Genomic DNA, 22,415 nt, shown 5'->3' with positions numbered 1-22,415 from the left:
CTATTCCCAGATGAGAAATTTATGGCTCAGAGAACTACTTAGTGTTTGTTGTCATGTAAAGTTTTTTCATATATTTTTATTGTAATGATTAGAAGGGTTACATTATATTCACCAGATAGAAGGTGCATTACCTCACATATAGTGATACCCTTTCTTGTGTTTTGGTCCCCATTTCTCTCCCCCCACCCCCGCCCCTCATCTTGTTTTCCTCCCTTCCCTATTTGATTTCAAATAACCAAATAAGCATATATACAGTACATCAGATGACAAGGTAAAATACTGTAACAATATGACATAACCAAGGGACAGCAAAAGAGATGAGAGATAACATAGTACATTAAGGACAACAATCACTCATTATATGGCTTTTGTTTCTATATCCTGAAAGTCCTTTCATTTAGTGTCATACTATATGGCCTTATGTATCTAGGTTTTGCTCTATTGTAAATCTCTGCTAGGAGAGCCCAAGGTTGCTACTGATTATGACAAATGAGGGAAACCATTGAGCCTATGTTCCTTTGAGTCTGGCTTACCATAGAGATTGAATTGTGGGGTTTTTTTTTTTTTTTGGTTATAAGACAGTGATCTATGGTCGTGTTAGATTTGTCTGTAAGTGCACAAAAAGAGAGAGAGGGTAATAATACCAATCTAAAATTGTGAACTTCTATTGCCTGGTCATGTAAAGTTTTATACATGACAGCCCAAGTATAATTGACTTTGAAAGTGAAAGACTTAGTTTTAGAAAAGATTCGTTCTTTGTTTATAGATCCTAGTCTCTGCTAAATGATAACTTCTAAAGGCTAAAACTGACTTCTCAGATGTGAAAGTACCTTTTTTGTCATGTTTCTTTATACTGGTGAATAGACTATATCCAACATAAAGGTAAAGTTAGGAAACACCATATTGTGATAGTATAAGAACATAACTTCCAGGACACCTAGTGACTGCCATTAACTCACTGTATGGAAGGCTCCGACTCTGCCAGTGGGAAGTAGAAATGTTAATAATATAATCTTCTATAGTTTCTTTTTCTGATATTAGTATAAAACAGCCTCGCAAGTAACATGTAATTGGAAACCACGACAAAGATGATACAGTATATAATTGCAGCACACTTTAAGAATGTCTAGATTTTTAATCTGTAGTTGCCCAAATCTTTCAAATCTTTACTTGTATGTATGTAGGACAGTTGGCTAAATTGAAGAGAAATTTCTGACTATAGTTAAACTGGATGATTTGGTGAATATACTTAAATGGTATTTTTAGAGGGGGAATGGCTTAATAGTTTATAGCACTATAGGACTAATGGTATTTCCTGCACTTGTCTGGTTGGTTCTTCTTTGGCTTTTACTTGACATGGTGCCTTGAGTTAGAAGACACTGCACAGTCCAAATAGGTACAAGGGCTGTTTTGTTCTATTACTCAAGCTTCCAGTTCTGGCTTTTTGCTGGTTAATTGGTGACACGCGTCTTATGGAGTTGTCACCCTGGGATGGCTTTAAACTGCAATCCTCAGATCTTAGCCTCCTTGAGTAGCTAGGATTACCAGCAAGAGTCATTCACACCTGGCATTTTTCTGTTTTTAGTCTAAAATACATCAAGCAACTATCTTAGCAAGATTATAGTCAGAGTAAGTGAAACCTTCCCAGATGCTTGACTTGGGGAGTTGATTACATGTTTTCTTCTCTCTAATGATTAATTTCCTTTCTATGTTCTCATTTGGATAGCTATATTCTCTATTATTATTTGAAATAGAATATGTTATTTTACCCAGATGTTATATTTTCCTGTCACGCTTCTTTTATGCTATTTTCTACCTTTTAAGGTAAAATTTTAAGAGTAATTGTACCTTCTGATTTTTTTCAGTGCCATTCTACCATTCAAAGACTTTGGAATTCTTGTTACTCACATCCTATTCTATCCCTGATGTTCAGTTTAGGGCTGTGTGTGTGTGTGTGTGTGTGTGTGTGTGTGTGTGGATGCACGCGCGCGCGCGCATGTGCAGGGCTTGAACTGATACCTCTTATTCTTCTTTGGTGCGTTTTGCTTAAGGCTGGTACTCTAGCATTCGAGTGACACTTCTACTTCAAGCTTTGGCTGATTAATTGGAGATAAGTCTCTCAATACTTCTCTACCAGCACTGGCTTCAAACCTCAGTCTTCCTGAGTAGCTAGAATTATAGGCATGATCCATTGGTTTCTGGCTCAGTTGAGTTTGCGTGTGTATGTGTGTATGTATGCACATATGTGCTGTCCTGTGCTCGAACTTAGAGGCTAATATATGTTACTCCTGAGTTTTATTGCTCAAGACTGATTTTCTATCACTTGAGCCATATTTCTACTTCTGGCTTTTTGCTGGTTAATTGGATATACAAATTTCATGGACTTTTTTTGGCATAAACTGACTTAAACCACATTCTTCAAATCTCAGCTTTCTGAGTAGCTAGGATTACAGGTGTGAGCCACTAACACATGACTTAAGAAAAAAATTCAACCAATACATTCGTGGTGCAATGTGGAGCTTCATTGTGACATTTCTACATGTTCACACAATGTATAGGGATCAAACTCACCCCCCTTCATCACTCTCTTTTACTCCCTTCTTCCAAGACAATTTCAGCAGTTTCATTGTTGTTTTCATATATGCAAATGAATGAAATTTTATGCTCATGTCACCCTCATTCATCCTCTTTACTTACCCTCCTTTCTTTTTATTGATACTACCACACAGCCTATATTGCTATTTTCTTGACACTTAGGATTTTTTTGATAGGTTAATATTTTTGTCATTCATTCAGATTTAATTATATATATGTATGTATATTACTTTTCAGGGACTGTTGTTTTCTTCTCATTATTGTACCCTGTTTTAATGTGTCTAATCTAGGTCATTCATTATGTGATTAGGATTTTCAAGAGATTTTTTTTCGATTTGCATTTCTTTTTTGCATATATTTTTATTGTAATTAATAGAAGGGTTACATTATGTTCACCAGATAGAGGTGCATTACTTCACATACATTGATACCCTTTCTCATATCTTGGTCCCCATTTCCCTCTCGCCACCTCCACCCCTCATCTTGTTTTCCCCCCCTTCTCTATCTGATTTCAAATAACCAAGTACGCATATATAAAATATATCAATAACAAGGTGAAAAACTGTAACAATATGAGATAGTCAAGGGACAGCAGAAGAGATGAGAGATAACATAGTACATTAAGGCCAACAGTCACTCATTATATGTATCCTGGAGGTCCTTTCATTTAGCATCATACTATATGGTCTTATGTATCTAGGCTTTGTTCTATTGTAAATCTCTGCTAGGAGGGTCCAAGGTTTCTACTGATTATGACAAATGAGGGAAACCATTGAGCCCATGTTCCTTTGAGTCTGGCTTACTTCACGTAATGTGATTTTTTTCCAAGTCTTTCCATTTCATTACAAATGGGGCAATGTCATTCTTTCTGATAGCAGCATAGAATTGCATTGTGTATAAATACCACATCTTGTTGATCCACTCATTAACTGAGGGGCATCTGGGTTGGTTCCATATCTTTGCTATGGTGAATAGTGCTGCAATGATCATTGTTGTGCTAGTTTTCCTGAGAATTTTGTCCAGGTAATTTCTAATGATATAGTATATTTTCTTTTACATGATACAGTCTTTGTTTTCCATTTTAAAATGTGTTAGTAAGCTGAGACAAATAGCTTAAAAGGATGAAAGGTTTATTTTGGCTTACAATTTCAGTGGCATCATCATAGTCAGTTTAGCTTATTGATATTAGTTCTGTTGTGAGGCATCGTGGCAACAAAAGTTGTTGCAAAGGAGAGGATAGTCCTCAGGCTTGTCAGGAAACAAAGAGAAAATGTGGAAGAGACTGAATGGGATCACAAGAGCCCCACCCCTTCATCAAGAGGACCTAACTGTCTTTTATTACTGCTTACTCTCAAATGTTAGACAGCATGTGTCATAGTGGCACAGCTAGAGGCGAGGCTTATTACAAGGTACTTTGGGGGACATACTTAAATCCAGACTATAGCAGTTAGTAACTTGTTTATTCTATCTAAATACATGTATGATGTGATTTTTTTTTTTGTTTTCTATGTTGGTCCTGAGCTTGAACTCATGACCTGAGCGCTGTCCCTGAGCTCAAGGCTAGTATCTTCCAACTTCAGCCACAGCTTCATTTCCTATGTAGGAGTTTCTTAATCCTTAGTTATGTATCTATGACTTTTACTCTTTAGCTTGGAGATAAAGTAATATTTGAACATATTAATTATAAATGTTATTGGTTACTGTAATAAAAACATAATGTAATTCCTTTTACCAGTGTGTACATCTCTCTTCTTTCTCTCTATTCTTTGCAAGTAATAGCTGGTGATCCATTGCATTCCTAGAGAAGCCTGGCTTTTCAGAAAGGCTTAAGTTTGTTGGGTTACTCTGAGGCGGCTCCCTGATTTGTTTGGAAAAGTTAGATTTTGCGGTTTATCTGCTTTTTTCTTAATGGGCTGGGAGGTACAGATTTCTGCCTTATAAGCAGAAGCACTAACGCATCATAGCCATTTTTATGTTCCTTTTTGATAATACCACAGTCTGAATTCAAATGAGTCTAGATAGCAGGTAATATAGATGAGATAATTTGCACAGGATTTCTTTTCGTCTAAAAAGGGTCAGTAATTTGGCATTTGTGATCCTGTCAGCAATTTGTTTTTAGGCTTCCTAAGTGTTTGTCTGCTACTCTTTTACCCTAACTCTGTAGATGTGGCTTTTCTGGAATCTCAGTTGGGAGCGCAGGAGCGCAGCGGTGTTTTTGTTTTTGTTTTGTTTTCTTCTGTTTTGTTTTGTTTTCAGTACACTTCCGTCAGTGCTTGCCCTCCAGCCTGTCCTCACTACCACTGGGCTGATGAAGTATCTACTCAGTCTACTCAATCCATTAGGTTTTTATTTTTTTTTCTTTTGAATGACTTTCTCCACATTTTTATCATGTAAATGACAAACTTTGAAGCCAGTTGGTGATTTGAGGCATATTCTTTTTTTTTATTGTAATTAGTAAAGGGTTACATGATATTTGACAGCTAGAAGGTGCATTAATTCACATACATTGATACCCTTTCACATGTCTTGGTACCCGTTTCCCTCCCCCCCCACACCCCCCACCCGTCTTGGTTTTCCCCCCTTCCCTATCAAATTTCAAATATCCAAATACAAATAAATTCAATATATCAGATAACAAAGTGAGATACTATAACAATATGACATAACCAAGGGACAGCAAAGGAGATGAGAGACAACATAGTACATTAAGGACAACAATCATTCATTATATGGCCTTTGTTTCAATATCCTGGAGGTCCTTTCAATTAACTTCACATTATATGGCCTTATGTATCAAGATTTTGCTCTATTGCAGATCTCTGCTAGTAGAGCCCAAGGTTTCTACTGATTATGACGAATGAGGGAAACCATTGAGCCTAAGTTCCTTTGAGTCTGGCTTACTTCACTTAATATGATTTTTTCTAAGTCTTTCCATTTCCTAACAAATGGGGCGATGTCATTCTTTCTGACAGCAGCATAGAATTCCAGTGTGTACAAATACCACAACTTGTTGATCCACTCATCAACTGAGGGACATCTAGGTTGGTTCCATATCTTTGCTATGGTGAATAGTACTGCAATGAACATTGTTGTGCTAGTGGATTTAGTATGTCCTTGTTTCTGGATGGTTGGGTAAATGCCAAGTAGTGGAATTGCTGGGTCATAGGGGAGTTCTATGTTTAGCCTTTTGAGGCACTGCCACACTGCTTTCCATAGTGGTTGAACGAGTTTGCACTCCCACCAACAGTGTAGTAGTGATCCCTCCTGGCCATATCCCCTCCAGCATCTGTTGTTATTCGTTTTCCTGATCCTGGCCATTCTAACTGGAGTGAGGTGGAATCTTAGAGTTGTTTTGATTTGCATTTCTTTTATGACCAGAGATGTTGAGCATTTCTTCATGTGTCTATAGGCCATTTTTGTTTCTTCTACAGAGAAGACTCTCTTTAAGTCTTTGGCCCATTTTTTAATGGGATGGTTGTTGCTTTGGAGGTTAGTTTTGGAGTGATTCAATTTTTTGAGTTGTTGATATATTTTAGATATGAGGCCTTTGTCCGTTTGGTTGGTGAAGATTTTCTCCCACTCTGTAGGCTTCCTGATTAATTTACTAGCTATGTCCTTTGCCATACAAAAGCTCTGCAGTTTAATGTAGTCCCACTTATCCAGCCTTTCTCTGATTTGTTGTGATTCTTGGTCCTTATTAAGAAAGTTTCGACCTGTGCCAAGGAGGCCTAGTGCATCTCCTATTCCTTCCTGTAAAGTTTTCAGTGTGTCAGCTTTTACCTCCAGGTCTTTGATCCATTTGGAGTTAATTCTAGTGCAAGGTGCCAAAGAAGGATCCAGCTTTAGTTTTCTGCAGGTGCTTAACCAGTTCTGCCAGCACAACTTGTTGAAGAGGCTGTCTTTCTTCCATTCTATTTTTTTGGCTCCCTTGTCAAAGATTAGGTGGCCATAGGTCTGTGGTTTAATATCTGGGTCCTCAGTTCTATTCCATTGGTCTTCAGGCCTGTTCCTGGAGGCATATTCTTTTTTATTTTGCTTTAGAAAACTCAGTCTCTACATTAGGAAAAATCATATTAAGTGAAGTAAGCCAGACTCAAAGGAACATAGGCTCAATGGTTTCCCTCATTTGTCATAATCAGTAGAAACTTTGGACTCTCCTAGCAGAGATTTGCAATGGAGCAAAACCTAGATACATAAGGCTATACAGTATGACGCTAAATGAAAGTACCTCTAGGATATAAAAACAAAAGCCATATAATGAGTGATTGTTGGCCTTATGTACTATGTTGTCTCTCATCTCTTTTGCTGTCCCTTGGTTATCTCATATTGCTATAGTATTTTACTTTGTTATCTGATATATTAGATAAATGTGTATTTGCTTATTTGAAATTGGATAGAGAAGCGGGGGAAACAAGATGAGGGGTGGAGGTCGGTGGGAGGGAAATGGGGACCAAAACACAAGAAAGGGTATCCATGTATGTGAAGTAATACACCTTCAATCTGGTGAATATAATGTAACCCTTCTATTAATTACAATAAAAATATATGAAAAAAGAAGCAAAAAAACCCTCAGTCTCTACATTTTCAGCCCAATTAAGATTACATTTTCAGCCAATTAAGATTAAGATTATTATGATTATTAAGATTATTATGCTTGGGTTGTATTTCTATCATTGATGTGGAAAATTTTTTCATGCCAAGAAAAGAAAAAGATAACAGAATTCCTTTCATTTGTCTTTTCTCCTCTCAAAGATTTTACTCTTGAGCCAGTGGTTCATTCCTGTAATCCTGGTTATTCAGGAGGCTGAGATCTGAGTATCACGGTTCAGTGCCAGCCCGGGCATGAAAGTCCGTGAAACTCTTATCACCAGTTAACCACGAAAAACTGGAAGTGGCTCTGTGTCTTAGGTGATGGAGCACTAGCCTTGAGCTGAAGAGCATAGGACCAGTGCCCAGGCCCAGAGTTCAAGCCCCATGACCAACTGAGGGGGGAAAAATATGATTGTGCTCTTATGGGATGGGGATGTATCTTTGGCAGAGCACTTGCCTAAAAACTGCAGTATCCCTCATACCAAAAGAAAAGAAAGAAAGAAACCATGTTAAAAAAAAAAGTCAGATACTGGTGACTCATGGTAAACCTATTTACTCAGGAGGCTGAGTCACAATTTAAAGCCAGTGGGGCAGGAAAACCTGTGATACTTTTTTTTAAATAAACTTTATTTAACATGTGCATTACAGAAAACATATATAAGCAAAGTGCAAAGAATTACTGCCACAAGCAGTTCAGTTGGACATGGCTGTCTAGATCCTCCATGTAACATCAATCCCTTTTAGGTAACTGAGATTGTCTAATGTGTGTCATGCTTTCCAAAATGTTATGAATTCACCAATGCAAAATCCCAAAGCTACATGAATAATTTGATAACCTATTAACTGTGGCTCAAAATGATGGAGCACAAGCCTTGAGCAAAAGAGCTCAGGGCCAGTGCCCACACCTAAGTTTGAGCCCCACGACTGATTCCCCCTGCAAAAAGATTGTATTTTTGAAGGTGCCACATGTTGTAGCTGTATTTCAGTGCCTTCAGACAAATAGTTGGATTTTTCTTTTTATTAGTATTCACAGTTGTTCTTATTGAGGACAGTATTTTGATTCCAGTCTATTTTGTAGATTAGAATTAGACATGTTCTATTATTAATCCAGTACTATTACTGATGTTTAGTATAGTTTTTTAGGTGTTAATAGAGAGTAAACAATTGTAGGTTATTTCAAAGTCATTTTTCTGTGTAGATTATATCAGTCCTTATCTAATAATCACTATTGTAGTTAACTAGTTGTAAATCATACTTTTATTTCCTGGGTTAAAAAGTAGTTATCTGTTATATCAGACAAGCTCTCTGAAAGCCGGAATAGAAATGAAGGACCAGGTTCTTCTAACTAAACTTAAAATAAAAAAAAAGTTTCTGTTCTTTGAATTTATTGGACCAACTTTATGGACATGGAAATTCTTACATGAATCTCTCATGTTTTTATCTCTAGGAAGATGAAGTCTTCAATACATTCTGAAGAAGACGATTTTGTTCCAGAACTTCATAGAAATGTTCATCCTCGAGAGCGGCCTGATTGGGAAGAAACACTTAGTGCAATGGTAAATTTGTTATGTATGTATGTGTGTGTATGTATATATGCATGTTATACTTAACTAAAATGGAACTGAAGAAGCATTATTCATCGAAAAATGCACAGTTTTCTGCTGCGTTGTTCACTCATTCAGGAAGCACTGATTGAACAAATACTTCAATTTAGGCATTGTTAACTGTGGTCAGAGTTACTGGGTTTCTATGGTTGGATAGTGTGAAAAATGGTTGCTGGTTATGTAGGATTATGACAATATCCCTTATTTTAGGAAGATTTTATGTTTACTTTAAGGTTTTGTTTTTTTTTTTTGCCAGTCATGGGGCTTGAACTCAGGGTCTGAGCACTGTCCTTGGACTTTTCTCAAGGCTAAAGCTCTACCACTTGAGCCACAGCACCACTTTTTTCTATGTATGTGATTGCAAGGAATCAAACCCTGGTATTTGTGCATGCTACGCAATCACTGTACTGCTAGGCCGAATCCCCGGCCCCTAGGCTTGAATTTTAAAGAAAGTCTTAGATTGCTGTGAGTAGGAGATAGCCAGAGGAACAGTTATGGTTAGAATTGACTACTTTCTTACTGGTTGTTGTTCATAAATTTAAAAAAAAATATGAAGGATGACTTCAAGTTTTTAACTCAACTTGAAGAATGGAATATATACTTACTAAGTTGCTAGTAAAGCAGTGTGTGTTAAAGAATAGGTAGAAAAAATCAGTGTAATTGCCTACAAAACTGTTTGAGCTTCTCATTTAATTTACCAGAACCTATTATAATGTAGGTCTATTAATAGGGACAATGAAATTCTTTATTTATGGGAATAACATTACTGAAGTATGGTTCTGTTAGCAAAGCTTAGTGTAACTGTTCATGTTAGTGCTGATTTATGAGATTTTGCATATTTCATTTTTGAAAATGTCTTTCATTGAGATAGCATCTAGACACTAAAATCAGTTCATAAGCACATGCTTCTAATTGGGCATTTTCAGCACAGTTTGTAGAGTTCTATAAGATTTCCCTGCTCACATTTGTCTTTTACCATCCCATTGTATTTAAGATTCATTTGCAATTTAAGATTATATGGAGTTGTTTCAGTTGCATAGTTAAATGGGATTTGCAAGATGAAAATTTACTTTGCACTTACAACTATGAATCCCTGTTGAGTCTTCACTTTGAGGTTGGAAAAAAATATTTTCACAGCAAATTTGCATGAGTATAAAAATTACTCTTATTTTAGGGAGTTTTTTTCCCCTGTGTCTTTCATTCAGTAAATAGCTGTCCTTGCTTGGCTAATAAATGAACTACTAATAAGTTTTCTTAGATTATAATCAGGTTATAATTTTGTGTTTTAGTGAACAATGTCTTGTTGGTAACATGCTGTTTTAGAATTTTTAAAGTTTTTCAGAGTGCTATCCTTCTGTGAGTTGAGAGTATTGCGGTGAATGCATAGTTTAGTTGGGAAAGTATAGTCAATAGCTTGTATCTTTTTAAGAATGCTAGTCATTGTAAGATTTTTATTATAATATATATATATTTTTTGGTCGATTGTGGTTCTTGAACTATGGGCTTAGGTACTGTCCCAGAGCTCTTCAGCTTAGGGCTATTACCCTGTCCCTTGAGCCACAGCGCCACTTCCTGTTTTGTAGTGGTTAATTGGAGATAAAAGTGTCAAGGTCTTTATTGCCTGGGCTGGCTTTGAACCAAGATCCTCAGCTCTCAGCCTCCTGAGTAGCTAGGATTTGTTGGGTGGCATGAGCCACCGAGCCTGGCTATCATAGATTTATTTTATTTTGCCAGTCCTGGGAACTGAACTCAGGGCCTTAGCACTATCCTTGGGCTTTTCTCAAGGCTATTGCTCTACTACGTGAGCCACAGCACCACTTCCAGCTTTTCTGTATATGTGGTACCAAGGAATTGAACCCGGGTCTTTGTGCATGCTAGGCAAGCACTCTATCACTAGGCCTAACTCTCGGCCCTATCATAGTACTTTTTACATATGTATTGTTTTGCCTTGTGATTTTAGGTTAAAATCATCAAAATGCTTCAAGACTGCAGCAAAATAATGGTTACCAAAGCAATTTAGTGTTTAGGTGTAAAAGTTAAAAATTTGTCTCACTAAGCCTTTTTCTACACCATATATATATATATATATTATATAAATATATGTGTATTTACCAATATCATTTGTAGTGTATCTTCTTACATTCCATGTAGAGTTGTACTGAATCAATTTTTATTCACTACTTATGAGTATTCTATCCTCTAGATACCTGAAAATAGTGTTCATAGGGGCTTGTTCTTCAGTTACTTCTACTACATTTGAAGTAGACTGGTTACATTTGCCCACACATGAAGAGATAATGAAAACTACTTGAAATCATTTATCTTATTTTCAAATTGATATTGATTATTTCCCCTAATAGTCTCAACTGTTCAACCCTTTTTTTTAAAATCAAAATTACTAATGTACTTAAGCGTTTTTTGTTGTTTTTTTTTTTGGTGGGGGGAGACACACATTTCTTTGGCTATTGCAATCTGATATAATTTAATTGGCTCATAGTTGTAAATGGCTTTCCATTGCTTGGCAAATTAATGAACTACTTAAAAATATACTTGTTATAATACTGTTTTGTTTTCTTGAACATATAATATATATTCTTTTATAATATAATATATTCTTTTATAATTTAAATTTGTTTTAGAGTGTGGTTTCCTGTGAATTGAGAATAGTTTGGTCAGTACATAGTTAAGTGATATTGATGTACATTGTCTTTTTTTAGAATGACCTCAGTGTATCATAAATACAATGTTTGCTGTATAATTTTGTCACAAAAGAGTTGACATTGTGTTGTTCCTTGAAAGTATGGCATTTAAAAATCCACTTATCTCTTCTTCTTTTACATGATGTGTATGCACTAATAATTTAAAAATGTGAATTGATGAAGGTGGCTCAAATCTGTAATCCTAAACTACTCAGGGGTCTGAGATCTGAGGATTGAGGTTTGAAGTCATCCTGGAAAGGAAAGTCCGTGAGGCTCTTCTCTCCAATTAACCACCCAAACAGCAGAAGTGGAGCCTTTCTTCCTTGAGCAAAAAGCATTTCTTTGGCAGAAATTATAGAATTTATTATTTTCTATAAATTGATTTCAATCTCTGTTTAGTAAAAAGTAAAAGACCAATCAAGTCCCATACCCTTACTGATTCTTGTAATCCCTAGAGGTGTCAGCATCCTTTTGGGAGACTATTTAGGCATCTTGGTCTATTTTTTAAGTTTTTCATAATTTTTCTTGCTATTTTTGTAACTTCCAATAAATCTGTGTTGTGGTTAAGATATGGAAAGGAAGGTAACACTAATTCTTAAAATGCATGAATAGTTCACAAATAGGACTACTGCAAACGGGAAAGTTTCCACACAGCAAATGACATAGTTACTAAACTATTAGAAGACAGTCAACACACTGGAAGAAAAGTTTTACCAGTTATACATCTGACAAGGGCCTAGTATCCACATTACACAAGGAGCCCAAGAATTGAAAACTACCCAAACTTAATAACCCAATGAATAAATGGGCAAAGGAACTAAATAGAGGCTTCTTAGAAAAAAAAAGAAACAATAGCCAATAAATACATGAATAATTACTCAACATCCCTATTTCTAAATGAAATGCAAATGAAAACAACACTGAGATACCATCTCACTCCAGTAAGACTGGCCAGCATCAAGACTTTGAACAGTAACAAATACTGGAAGGGATGTGGGGATGTAAACTAGTACAACCACTCTGTAACTGGAAGCCAGTTCAGAGATTGCTAAAAAAAAAAAACAAAAAAAACAAAAAAAACCCCTAAACATAGAACTACCCTATGCTCCAGTGATTATTACTTATTGATCTTCCAGAGCATTATAACTCAGATACAGTAGAGACATTTACACCTCTGTGTTCCTTGCTGCATTGTTGACAACAGCTGAGTTATGGAAATAGCCCAGATGCCTTACAATGGATCAAAAAAATGTGGTACCTATGAACGATATCATTTTACTCATCCAATAGAAAGGATAATATATCATTTACAGAGAAATGGTTGGACCTGGAACAAATGATGTGAGATGAATAAGCTGGCCTCAAAGAGAGATTGCACATGTTTTCTCTCATATGTGGAAGCTAGATCTGAAATACAACTATGCATCATAACATACACAGGGCTTGATGCATTGACATAGAAACAGATTGCCCAAAGAATGGTGTACTTAGAGGAGGAATCCAAAGGTTTAACCCCTGAAAAATGAATGTACTGTTTATCAAAATGAATACCAACAAGCAGAAACATGTTTGGGGGAGACCAAGGAGTGGAGGGAGGAAGGGTGAGCAAATATAGTCATTAAATTCAGTTACAACATGTAGAAAATGAAGCATGTAACTTGAGGTAGGAATGGGAGTTGAAAAATGGAGAAGAATGAAGGAAGGGGTGACATTGACCAAGAAGCACTGAACTTACAATAACGTATCTTATGAAAAGGTAACCCCTTTGTACATCTACTTATTAATAATAATACTAAAATATCATAACAATATACAGTGTACTTATTAAATTACTGAATTGTTCTCTTCTGAAGTTCACATTGATTTGTTTAAACCTGTATAGAAATGACTGTACCATCAGTCTTAACAGCTTGTAATAGTCTTTTATTGTTTTATCTGTCCTGGAGCTTGAACTCAGGGCTTGGACACTGTCTCTGGGCCTCATTGTGCTCAAAGCTAGTGCTCTTCCATTTGAGCAACAGCACCACTTTCTGTGTTGGAGATAAGAATCTCATGGACTTTACTGCCCAAACTTGCTTTGAACTGCAACCTTAGACCTCAGCCTCTTCAGAAGCTAGGATTACAGGCATGAGCCACTGGTGTCTAACTGCAGTCTTTTGTTGTTTGATTTCTTTACGTGTAAATTCTTAGAGAGCAAGTTTTGTAGTTTATCCTCTAGAGAAAAGTACTGCACTCAATAGCATGTTATTGGACTGCTGAAGTGTAGGAGGCATCCCTACAGAAGACCATAACTTTGAGATGACTCCCCTTTCTCTAGAAAGTCATGCTCATTTTAGATACTAAATATCGAAAGTCTGACACTGTTTTTTCTCAGTAATAAAATGTAATCTCAAGAAATTTATTATTAAGAGGATTATTTTCAAATAACAATTCTACTTGTTAATTTTTGAAATGATGAAAAGGTCTCAAATGTTGAATTTTTATTGATTTGTGCAGTGTAGCTGTAAATTTAGTTTTTGATATTCATACCTTGTGGAATTAGAGTTTAAGTGAATTTAAATCAAAGTGACAAAATCATATAGTGTTGTACTCATTTCTGATTTGTGGTTAAGTACTTGTCACAAATCTGTAACTAAGTATTTTAAGAAGTTTGAGTATAGTATCCTCTTCGTATAGTTTCACCTGCTCTAGAGATTGAGATGGGAGGTTCGCTTGAGACTGCCTAGGCAGCATAGTGAAACTCTTTTGTCTCTTCAAACTATAGACTTGACTAGAATAAACTCTAATACTTCAAAAAAAAAGAGAAAAGAACAAAGAAATTTATTAAAGTGTTGTAGAGCCAGGCATGGTGGCTCATGTCTGTAATCCTAGCTACCCAGGAGGCTGAGTTCTAAGGATTGTGGTTCAAAGCCAGCCCAGGCACTCAAGTCTGGTGAGACTCTTATCTCCAGTTAACCGCTAGAAAATGGGAAAGTGGTGCTATAGCTCCAGGGGTAGGGTGGTACCCATCAAAAATCATTTGATGATTGCATATTAGGACCTTTTAGACACATGCAATATAATCTGAAGAGTTTGCACTTGTATGTACACTTGGGGGAGAAGGGAAAGAGAGAAAGAGGAGAAAGGAAAGGCAGGCTTTCTTAATCACATATTTATGCTTTTACATTCGTTTTAGTTCATTATGATTTGTATATTCATTTTATTTTCAGTATTGAAAGCAATTCAATATGAGTGAGCTACATGATATGCAGATTAATATTTTTAAAATGTGTACATCAATGCAATAGAAATTGAAATGCTGTTAAATACTGATTTAGTATTGTATCTTGTAACTCACTAAGTGAATTGAGGAGAGCTCCATTTCAATGTTCAAAGAGGAGGTCCTGTTAATTCTGATATTTTTGTAATAGTAGTACTTCTCACTTTAGTTTGCTTTTCAGCCACTAAAATTAGTATATAGTCAGAACTCAGGGCAAATAAAATTATTGTCAGCATAAAATGGATACTTCTGGGGCTGGGACTATGGCTTATTTTCAGAGTGCTTGCCTAGCATGCATAAAGCCTTGGAATTGATTCCTCAGTACCATATAAACAGAAAAGACCACAAGCGGTGCTGTGGCTCAAGTGGTAGTGTGCTGTCCTTGAGCAAAATATAGTCATGGATAGTGCCCAGGCCCTGATCTTAAGCTCCAGGAATGGCAAAAACAAAAAACAAACAAATAAACAAAAAAAAACCCCAATCTGGCTGGGAGTGTTCATTTATGCTGACAGCTACACATCTGAAAACATGATATATAATTTCAACTTCCAGAATGTGTTTAGAAAAGCTCTATATGTGCACACAATTGTTTACTCAACACACACCCAGTTACTTCTAGAGGACTCATCCTTCAAGCCTGCCCCTCTTTTTCCTACCTGCTGGGTGTGGGCATCCAGAAGAGCCTGTGCTTGTCTCTGTGTTTGTCCCCCCAACTCTGCAGCACTACTAAGCAGGTGACTTCATGTCACCTGGAAACAATCACTTTACACAGTAAGGGCTCTGTAGATACCATCAACCACAGTTCTTCACGATCCCCATCTCATCTGTGCTTCTTCTTGAAACATGTCTCTGCTATTTAATTTTATTGTGTTAAGAACTTTGTGTCCATTCCTATTTGAAAACTGTGTTATCAATAGATGTTTCATTTTACTAATTTTCTTCTTTGTTTGGGTAGTACTGGTCTTTGTGCTTGCTAGGAACGCAGAGTTCACTGGAAATGAGAAAGCAAGTCTTGCAATTATTCTGGGGAAATCACTTTCTTAACAGTGGAATGAAAGTGACTTGGAAAAGTGATCAAGTAAGAAAGGACTTAGTCATTTGGGAAGCAGAGATTGGGAGGATCTAGACCAGTGGCTAGATCAGGCAAAATATTACTAAAATCACATCTCCATCAGTTAGCAAAGTATGGTGGTGAGTACCTGTGATTCCAACTGCACAAGACAGCATATGTACGAGGACCATGGTTCAAGACTAGGCCCAGGCCAAAACGTGACACTCTGTCTAAAGAAAAATAAAACAGAGGGCTAGCGTTGCAGCTTTACTCATCATCTGAGAAGAACAAGTAACTCTCCTCTCCATTGTATTTTTAAGTAATTGTACAAAGGAGATGCCATTCAACAAAGCAGTTTTTGAATTCATTGCATCTTGGTCAATGTCACCTTTCAACATTCTTATTCATTCTTCCCAACCCTACCCTTCCCCTACTTTTCTTAAATTTTGTAGGCTATACAGTGACTTTTTAACTGCATTCTCCCCTTTCTGTTTACTTGTCTATCTCCTTCCCCTTAAGCCTACTCCAAACTAGTTTTCTCCATAGTCTTATAAATACTTAGCACTTTGAAATTATAAGGTAAGCTCCATGAGTAAAAAGACTGTCATTTTTGGTTAGTTAACTGTTTTCTCATTTGTGATGGACATAGTAAATTCTCAATAATATTTAATGAATATTTCAATTGTTGTATGCATTAAATGATTTCTAGAATTTTCCTGATTTTTTATCTCATTTGTTGGACATTAATGTGATATTCTTATTTTGTTTTTTTTTTCCCTGAGATAATTGGTACATTTTCCTCAGCGTATAACAACTGAGCACTTTCCCCGTATTGCCAGTCTTCTAAAGAGGAATGAAAGTTGATAGAACAGCTGGATTACTACTACTTGAATAATCTTGAAGAAGTCATTTTGAAAAAAGTATATATTTTCAAGATTGCTCTGTGGACAGATAGGGATGACACTTAGACTGTTACTTTTATTTATCAGCTTGAAAAAAACGTTTTCACTTTTTATAAAGGAAAATGTTTTGCAAAGGTTCAAAATGAGTATCTTTAGCTTTTTATTACTGTGTCTGATGTGTAATTGCATAGTTTTGATTTATGGATGAATTTTAATTCACAAAAGAATGTAGGATGTTTATCACCCCACAATCTCTAAGACCTAAAAGCTGAATGTTTTGTGTACTGTTACTTTATGAATGACCACAGATGTGGCCATTTGTTAATATACAAATCCAGGTTTTGGATTTTTGCTGATTTATTTTGCCGATTCATTTAGTAACTTTCATAGAATAGGCTATATTATGCCATGCGGTACTGATCATGATAACAAATGAAAGTACTAAGAGCACTGAGAAATAGGTTGGGTTGAATTGTGTTAAACTGCAAGTTTTATTGGTCAACAAAGTTGAAAGTTGGTAGTTCTATAAGGGCAAGCCTAAAATCTTTCTAAAAGTTAAATGATTTGCATAAGCCTATCATTTTTTCTGATAATAAATGGAAACGTACGTTTCAAATACTAAGCTAGGTTAGGCAGCTCCTTTTATGTATAATTTTAATAAACACGTAAACAAGATGTTCAAGGAGTAAATGCCACACATAATTCAATTAGAAGAATAATAGTCTGTAATAGGTCTTAATTGAAGTGTCATATGTAATCTCAAACCTGAACATGGCTGCGTAAATATTATACACACACATACACACACACACACACACACACACACACACACACACACACACATTTTTTTTTTGCCAGTCCTGGGCTTGAGCTCAGAGCCTGAGCATTGTCCTTGGGTTTTCCTCAAGGCTAGAGCTCTACCAGTTGAGTCACAGCACCACTACCGACTTTTCTATGTATGTGGTTCCCAAGGAACTGAACCTGGGTCTTCGTGCATGCTAGGCAAGCACTCCACCACTAGGCCACACTCTTGGCTCCAAATACTCAGTATATTTTAAAATATATAAATATTGCATGTAAATCTCTATAGATGTAATGTATAAAATTTCAATTATAGAAGCAGGTCAGTATCAGTTTTTAGCAATACTGAAGAGGGGCAGTTTATTTTAAAAAAGGTAGTAGTATACTGTTCATACATTTTCTCTGAAATATATGATTAAATTGTACATGCTTTTAGAACCAGATGTCATCTAAATAAATAAAATTAAGTGATCAGGGCAAATGGGAGTGAGATGAAGGAAAGAATCTTAGGTATAGAAAGGTATAAGTTGCAGAACAATAAAAGTTTTGGTAATATGTTAAATGTGTTAATTTTGCTTTATCAACTGGATGTTTCCCTAGCAGAGGAGTTGTTATAGTTACACTAATGGCACCAATAATTTTACCAAATTGTTTTTCCCTAATCCTGCTGTTAATTGTTTCTTTCCATGTACAAAATTGCATGCAGAATAGATTGTAGCATTCATTTTGAAATACAGTATGTGAGGGAGAGAATGGTGCTAAATTATACTGAGTCAGATCTGGGTGCTTCTTTCTGTTGGCCTTCAGATCTGCAAAATTCGTACTTTTATAGAATTTGCCTTCAAGTGAACAGCTTCCTTTGTGAGAGAGCTTTTGCAGGAGGTTTGGAAGTGGCCAGTGGTCATAGATGCAAGAGTTGCTGCTAAGACTGGCATCACAGACCTGGGAAGAGTCTTAATTGTGGGAGAGGTGAAAGGTGCATGTGAAGCATGAGGTGATTGAAGTACTAATAAGGTCTTAGGAGTCCAACTTCTTGTACTGTTTTGTTTTGTATTGCTGTGTATGAAACTATCACAAGCATAGAAGCTGAAAACAATAACCATTCATGATTTTAGTTCATTAATCTGAGAAGACTGAATAGCATGCTCTTCTCAGGGCCTCCTAAGGCAGAGGTCATGTCCACTGGGCTGAATTCTCATCTGGAGGTGCTATGGAGGAATCTGCTTCTCACCTCACTCAGGTGTGCGGCAGAATGTAGCTTCCTGTGGTTATGTGTTGGAGGACTTCTTTCCTTGCTGTTTCTGCTCCTGGAGATGACCTTCTCCAATTGTGTCCACAAGTCTTCCAGGCTTTCAGCAATTCTTAATGCTTCAGATCTTCTTTGGCTTTTCTTTTCCAGCCTTATTTTTGAAGTGTCTGTTATCAGATTGAGCTCTACAAAATATACTCAGGATATATTGACATGAAATTTTTAACTATATCTGGAGAATCACTTCCCAACAGTGCCTAAATTGATTGAATACCAAGGAGGTTCCAAGAGAGCATACTTTAGAATTGTATCTATCCATACACTCCACCTTACTGCATGCGTTAAAAATTAAGATAATCCTTGTTTCTGGATGATTGGGTAAATGCCAAGTAGTGGAATTGCTGGGTCATAGGGAAGCTCTATGTTTAGTCTTTTGAGGACCTGCCATACTGCTTTCCATAGTGGTTGAACGAGTTTGCACTCCCACCAACAGTGTGGTAGTGATCCCTCTTGGCCACATCCCCTCCAGCATCTGTTGTTATTAGATTTCTTGATCCTGGCCATTCTAACTGGAGTGAGGTGGAATCTTAAGAGTTGTTTTGATTTGCATTTCTTTTATGGCCAGAGGTGTCGAGCATTTCTTCATGTGTGTATAGGCCATTTTTATTTTTTCTTGAGAGAAGACTCTCTTTAAGTTTTTGTCCATCTTTTAATGGGATGGTTGTTTCTTTAGTATCTTGATAAGATTTTCTCCCTCTTCTCCCTGCTCCCATTAGCATAGATGGAATTACTTACCCTGAGAATATATAGATCCCCATGTTATTAAAAAAAAGACTCATGTCATAAAGTGGTAAATTTATATGGTTCTCATTATTCTAGCTTTACCATTTATATATTACATTGCCTTCAAACACTTTTGTATATTCTTATTATCTGTATACACTTACTTGAAACACAGGTTTTGTGATTTAAATTTCAATTTAATTTAAATATTGTCAATAACATACTATGCAAGTCAATATTTCATGTTTCAGTTCTAAAGGCTGAATAAGATTTTACTCAGTTCTTGATTGTATGTTAAACACCTCTGGGTCTTCTGTTTCTTCTTAATTTAAAGCCTGTGATAGGTGTTAATATCCTGTTAATACCTGACCATGTGTACGTCATAGCATTTGGAGATCACTCTTGGTGGTGGGGCTACTTGTAGAACCGGCCAGTCTTTCAGCAATTTCAGAAAAGCCTGTTGAGTCCTGTGAAAACATCTCACCTTTACCCAGTACATTAATGCTTGGTTTAGACATTTTGCTATTTAAAAAGATTCTTTCAAAATATACACCAGTGGAGGAATAGTAGACTAGTTTTCAAGATGGATGAAAGCATGAAAGTTTTCCATATCAATTTGTGTTTTCTTGAAGTTGGTGAACTGTTTGTGGGTGGTTAAAATGGCTCAGATTGTAGGGAAACAAATACTTCCTTTGTTGGAAACCCCACTTAAAAGACTGCATTCGTTTGCAGTGTATGGATATCGTTTTGGCTTATATTAAGCTGTGGTAAACTCTTGGCTTTAGATCTGATTACATTAATCTTACCGAAGTGAATTTCTCACCCCTGTTCTTACGTAACCCAGTTTTGAGCACATATTCAAGGCTTTAGTTTTTAATTTCAGTGAGCTACACAGTTGTTTTGACATTTGTTTGCAGCTTACTAAAATCTCTCTGAATTCCCTCATTCAGTGTTAATGTCCATTTCAGTTTCCTATATATATTTGATGGACTTGCTTACCATGTATGTGTGTGCGTGTGTGTGTATAGGTCTTTTAAGAAAATGTTTAGGACAAATAAAAGAGCCTTATGATATTACTTCCTTTATTAAGCAGTAATTAGTACTTATTTAGTCTAATACCTTTTTTTTAATTTTTTTTTTTTTGCCAGTCCTGGGCTTGAGCTCAGGGCCTGAGCACTGTCCTTGGACTTTCTCAAGGCTAGAGCTCTACCACTTGAGCCTCAGCACCACTTCTGGCTTTTTTCTATGTATGTGGTACCGAGGAATCGAACCCGGGTCTTCATGCATGCTAGGCAAGCACTTTAACCACTAGGCCAAACTCCCGGCCCCAGTCTAATACCTTTTTAAAAATAGAATTTTAATGTACAGAGGGGCTACCATTGCATAAGTCAGGTGATGAGTATTTTTTTTGACAATGTTATTCCTTCCTTTACAGTTTCTTCCTCTCATCCCTGCCCACTAGTTACATAGGTTATTTTCCACATAGTATATATTGAATAGCATAATTACATTTTCATTTTCTTTGATGTATTACTCATTAGCTATTTTCCAAGCAAATAATTCCATTGAATAAATACACTGTTACTTATAATTTACTCAATTATTTACCCCTCCCCCATACCAGGAGTATTTGTAGGGTTTATTTATCTTTACTTAAGCATCATAATGTCTCTATAAATATTGCTTTATAGGACTCCTGAGATACAGAGATTTTATATAAAAAATGAAAAGCAGAACGCAAAATACTCGATGGAAAAAGATTTATTTTGTTGTATAATTTTGGAGGTGAAATGTCTGCTCTCAGGCAGCCATTCTGAGTGGAAGAAACTTGCTTTATAATAATTCATTCTTACAGGACTTGACTCAACCTCATCAATGTGTCTTCCTCTTTTCTTGAGGTGGTATGGAAGTAATTTGATCCTTTCTCACTGAGCATCACCTCTGAAGGTTCCAGCATCTCTCAATACTGTTATGGTCAGAACCAGACCTTCAGCCTTAAGCATATAATCCTTTGAAGTATAAAACATAATCAGCTTACAGCAAGAAGCAGTTCTTCAGCTTTCCAGGCTTATAAATTTCAGGGTAAACCATTAAGTATCTTGGTATATTATGTGTCACAAATATAACTAGCTTTGCCCTTAAGTTTTATAAAGAATACAAGAATAAAATACATCATGTAAAATAATACACATGGCCTGCTAAAAATATGAAACTGTTTTCAACTCATACTTTACTACCTATAAATGGTAGGTGAAGAAATAGTGTTGTCAGAGTTTCCAAGATAAAAACAACAACACTCAGTGTTTGAGGCACTGTGAGAAATGGATACTGTCTCCCCCATAGTAGGTAATGGTGTCAATTAGGTTAGGCCTTCTAGAGGGCCATTTAGCAACACATAACAAACTATTAAGAGTAAGATACTTTTACAATAAAAATAGTATAATTTATATAAGCAACTATGATAAGTTTTGTTATAAATTTTATAGAAGCTGTTTTTTAGGGTAACTGCAATTTTGCATTTCTTTATTTTCTTTGAGATGTAAAAAATCTTAAGGAAATTATGGCATCTTGGATATAAGATACAAATAAATGTGTCTGCATATTTCATTGGCCCTTGGTTAAAGGATATATTCTTTTAATGAATAGAAAAGGCTTTAGAGAATAAGACAAGACAGTTTGGAGTCAGATGTGAATGAAAAGTTAGGATGTTCACATATGCATTGTAAAAAAATGGATCCTCTGAAAGATTTAAGAAATTGTTATAGGTTTAAATGGAATAAATAGGTTTGAATGGGACTTTGACGATGGCATCTATATATGTGGCAATGAGCACTTTATTTTGGATTACATAGTAAAAAGAAGAAGTATGCCAGTCTCAGAGG

The 22,415-nt window shown here is 36.1% G+C and overlaps 1 protein-coding gene across 2 annotated transcripts in view; it reads left to right on the top strand.

Moving 5' to 3' along the window:
• Positions 1–22,415, top strand: part of Arhgap32 (Rho GTPase activating protein 32) — a 197,459-nt gene that overhangs the window by 66,517 nt on the left and 108,527 nt on the right. For both annotated transcript variants that reach the window (XM_090319705.1, XM_090319704.1), the window contains exon 2: positions 8,633–8,741. In XM_090319705.1, coding sequence (XP_090175831.1) covers positions 8,637–8,741 — 105 coding nt within the window. In that variant the 5' untranslated portion in view covers positions 8,633–8,636. The remainder of the gene's footprint in view (positions 1–8,632; positions 8,742–22,415) is intronic.

The sequence above is a fragment of the Megascapheus bottae genome, chromosome 27 (genome assembly GCF_031878675.1).
Source record: "Megascapheus bottae isolate mThoBot1 chromosome 27, mThoBot2.hap1, whole genome shotgun sequence".
NCBI classification, from domain to species: Eukaryota; Metazoa; Chordata; class Mammalia; order Rodentia; family Geomyidae; genus Megascapheus; species Megascapheus bottae.
This window is presented reverse-complemented; position numbering and strand designations above follow the sequence as displayed.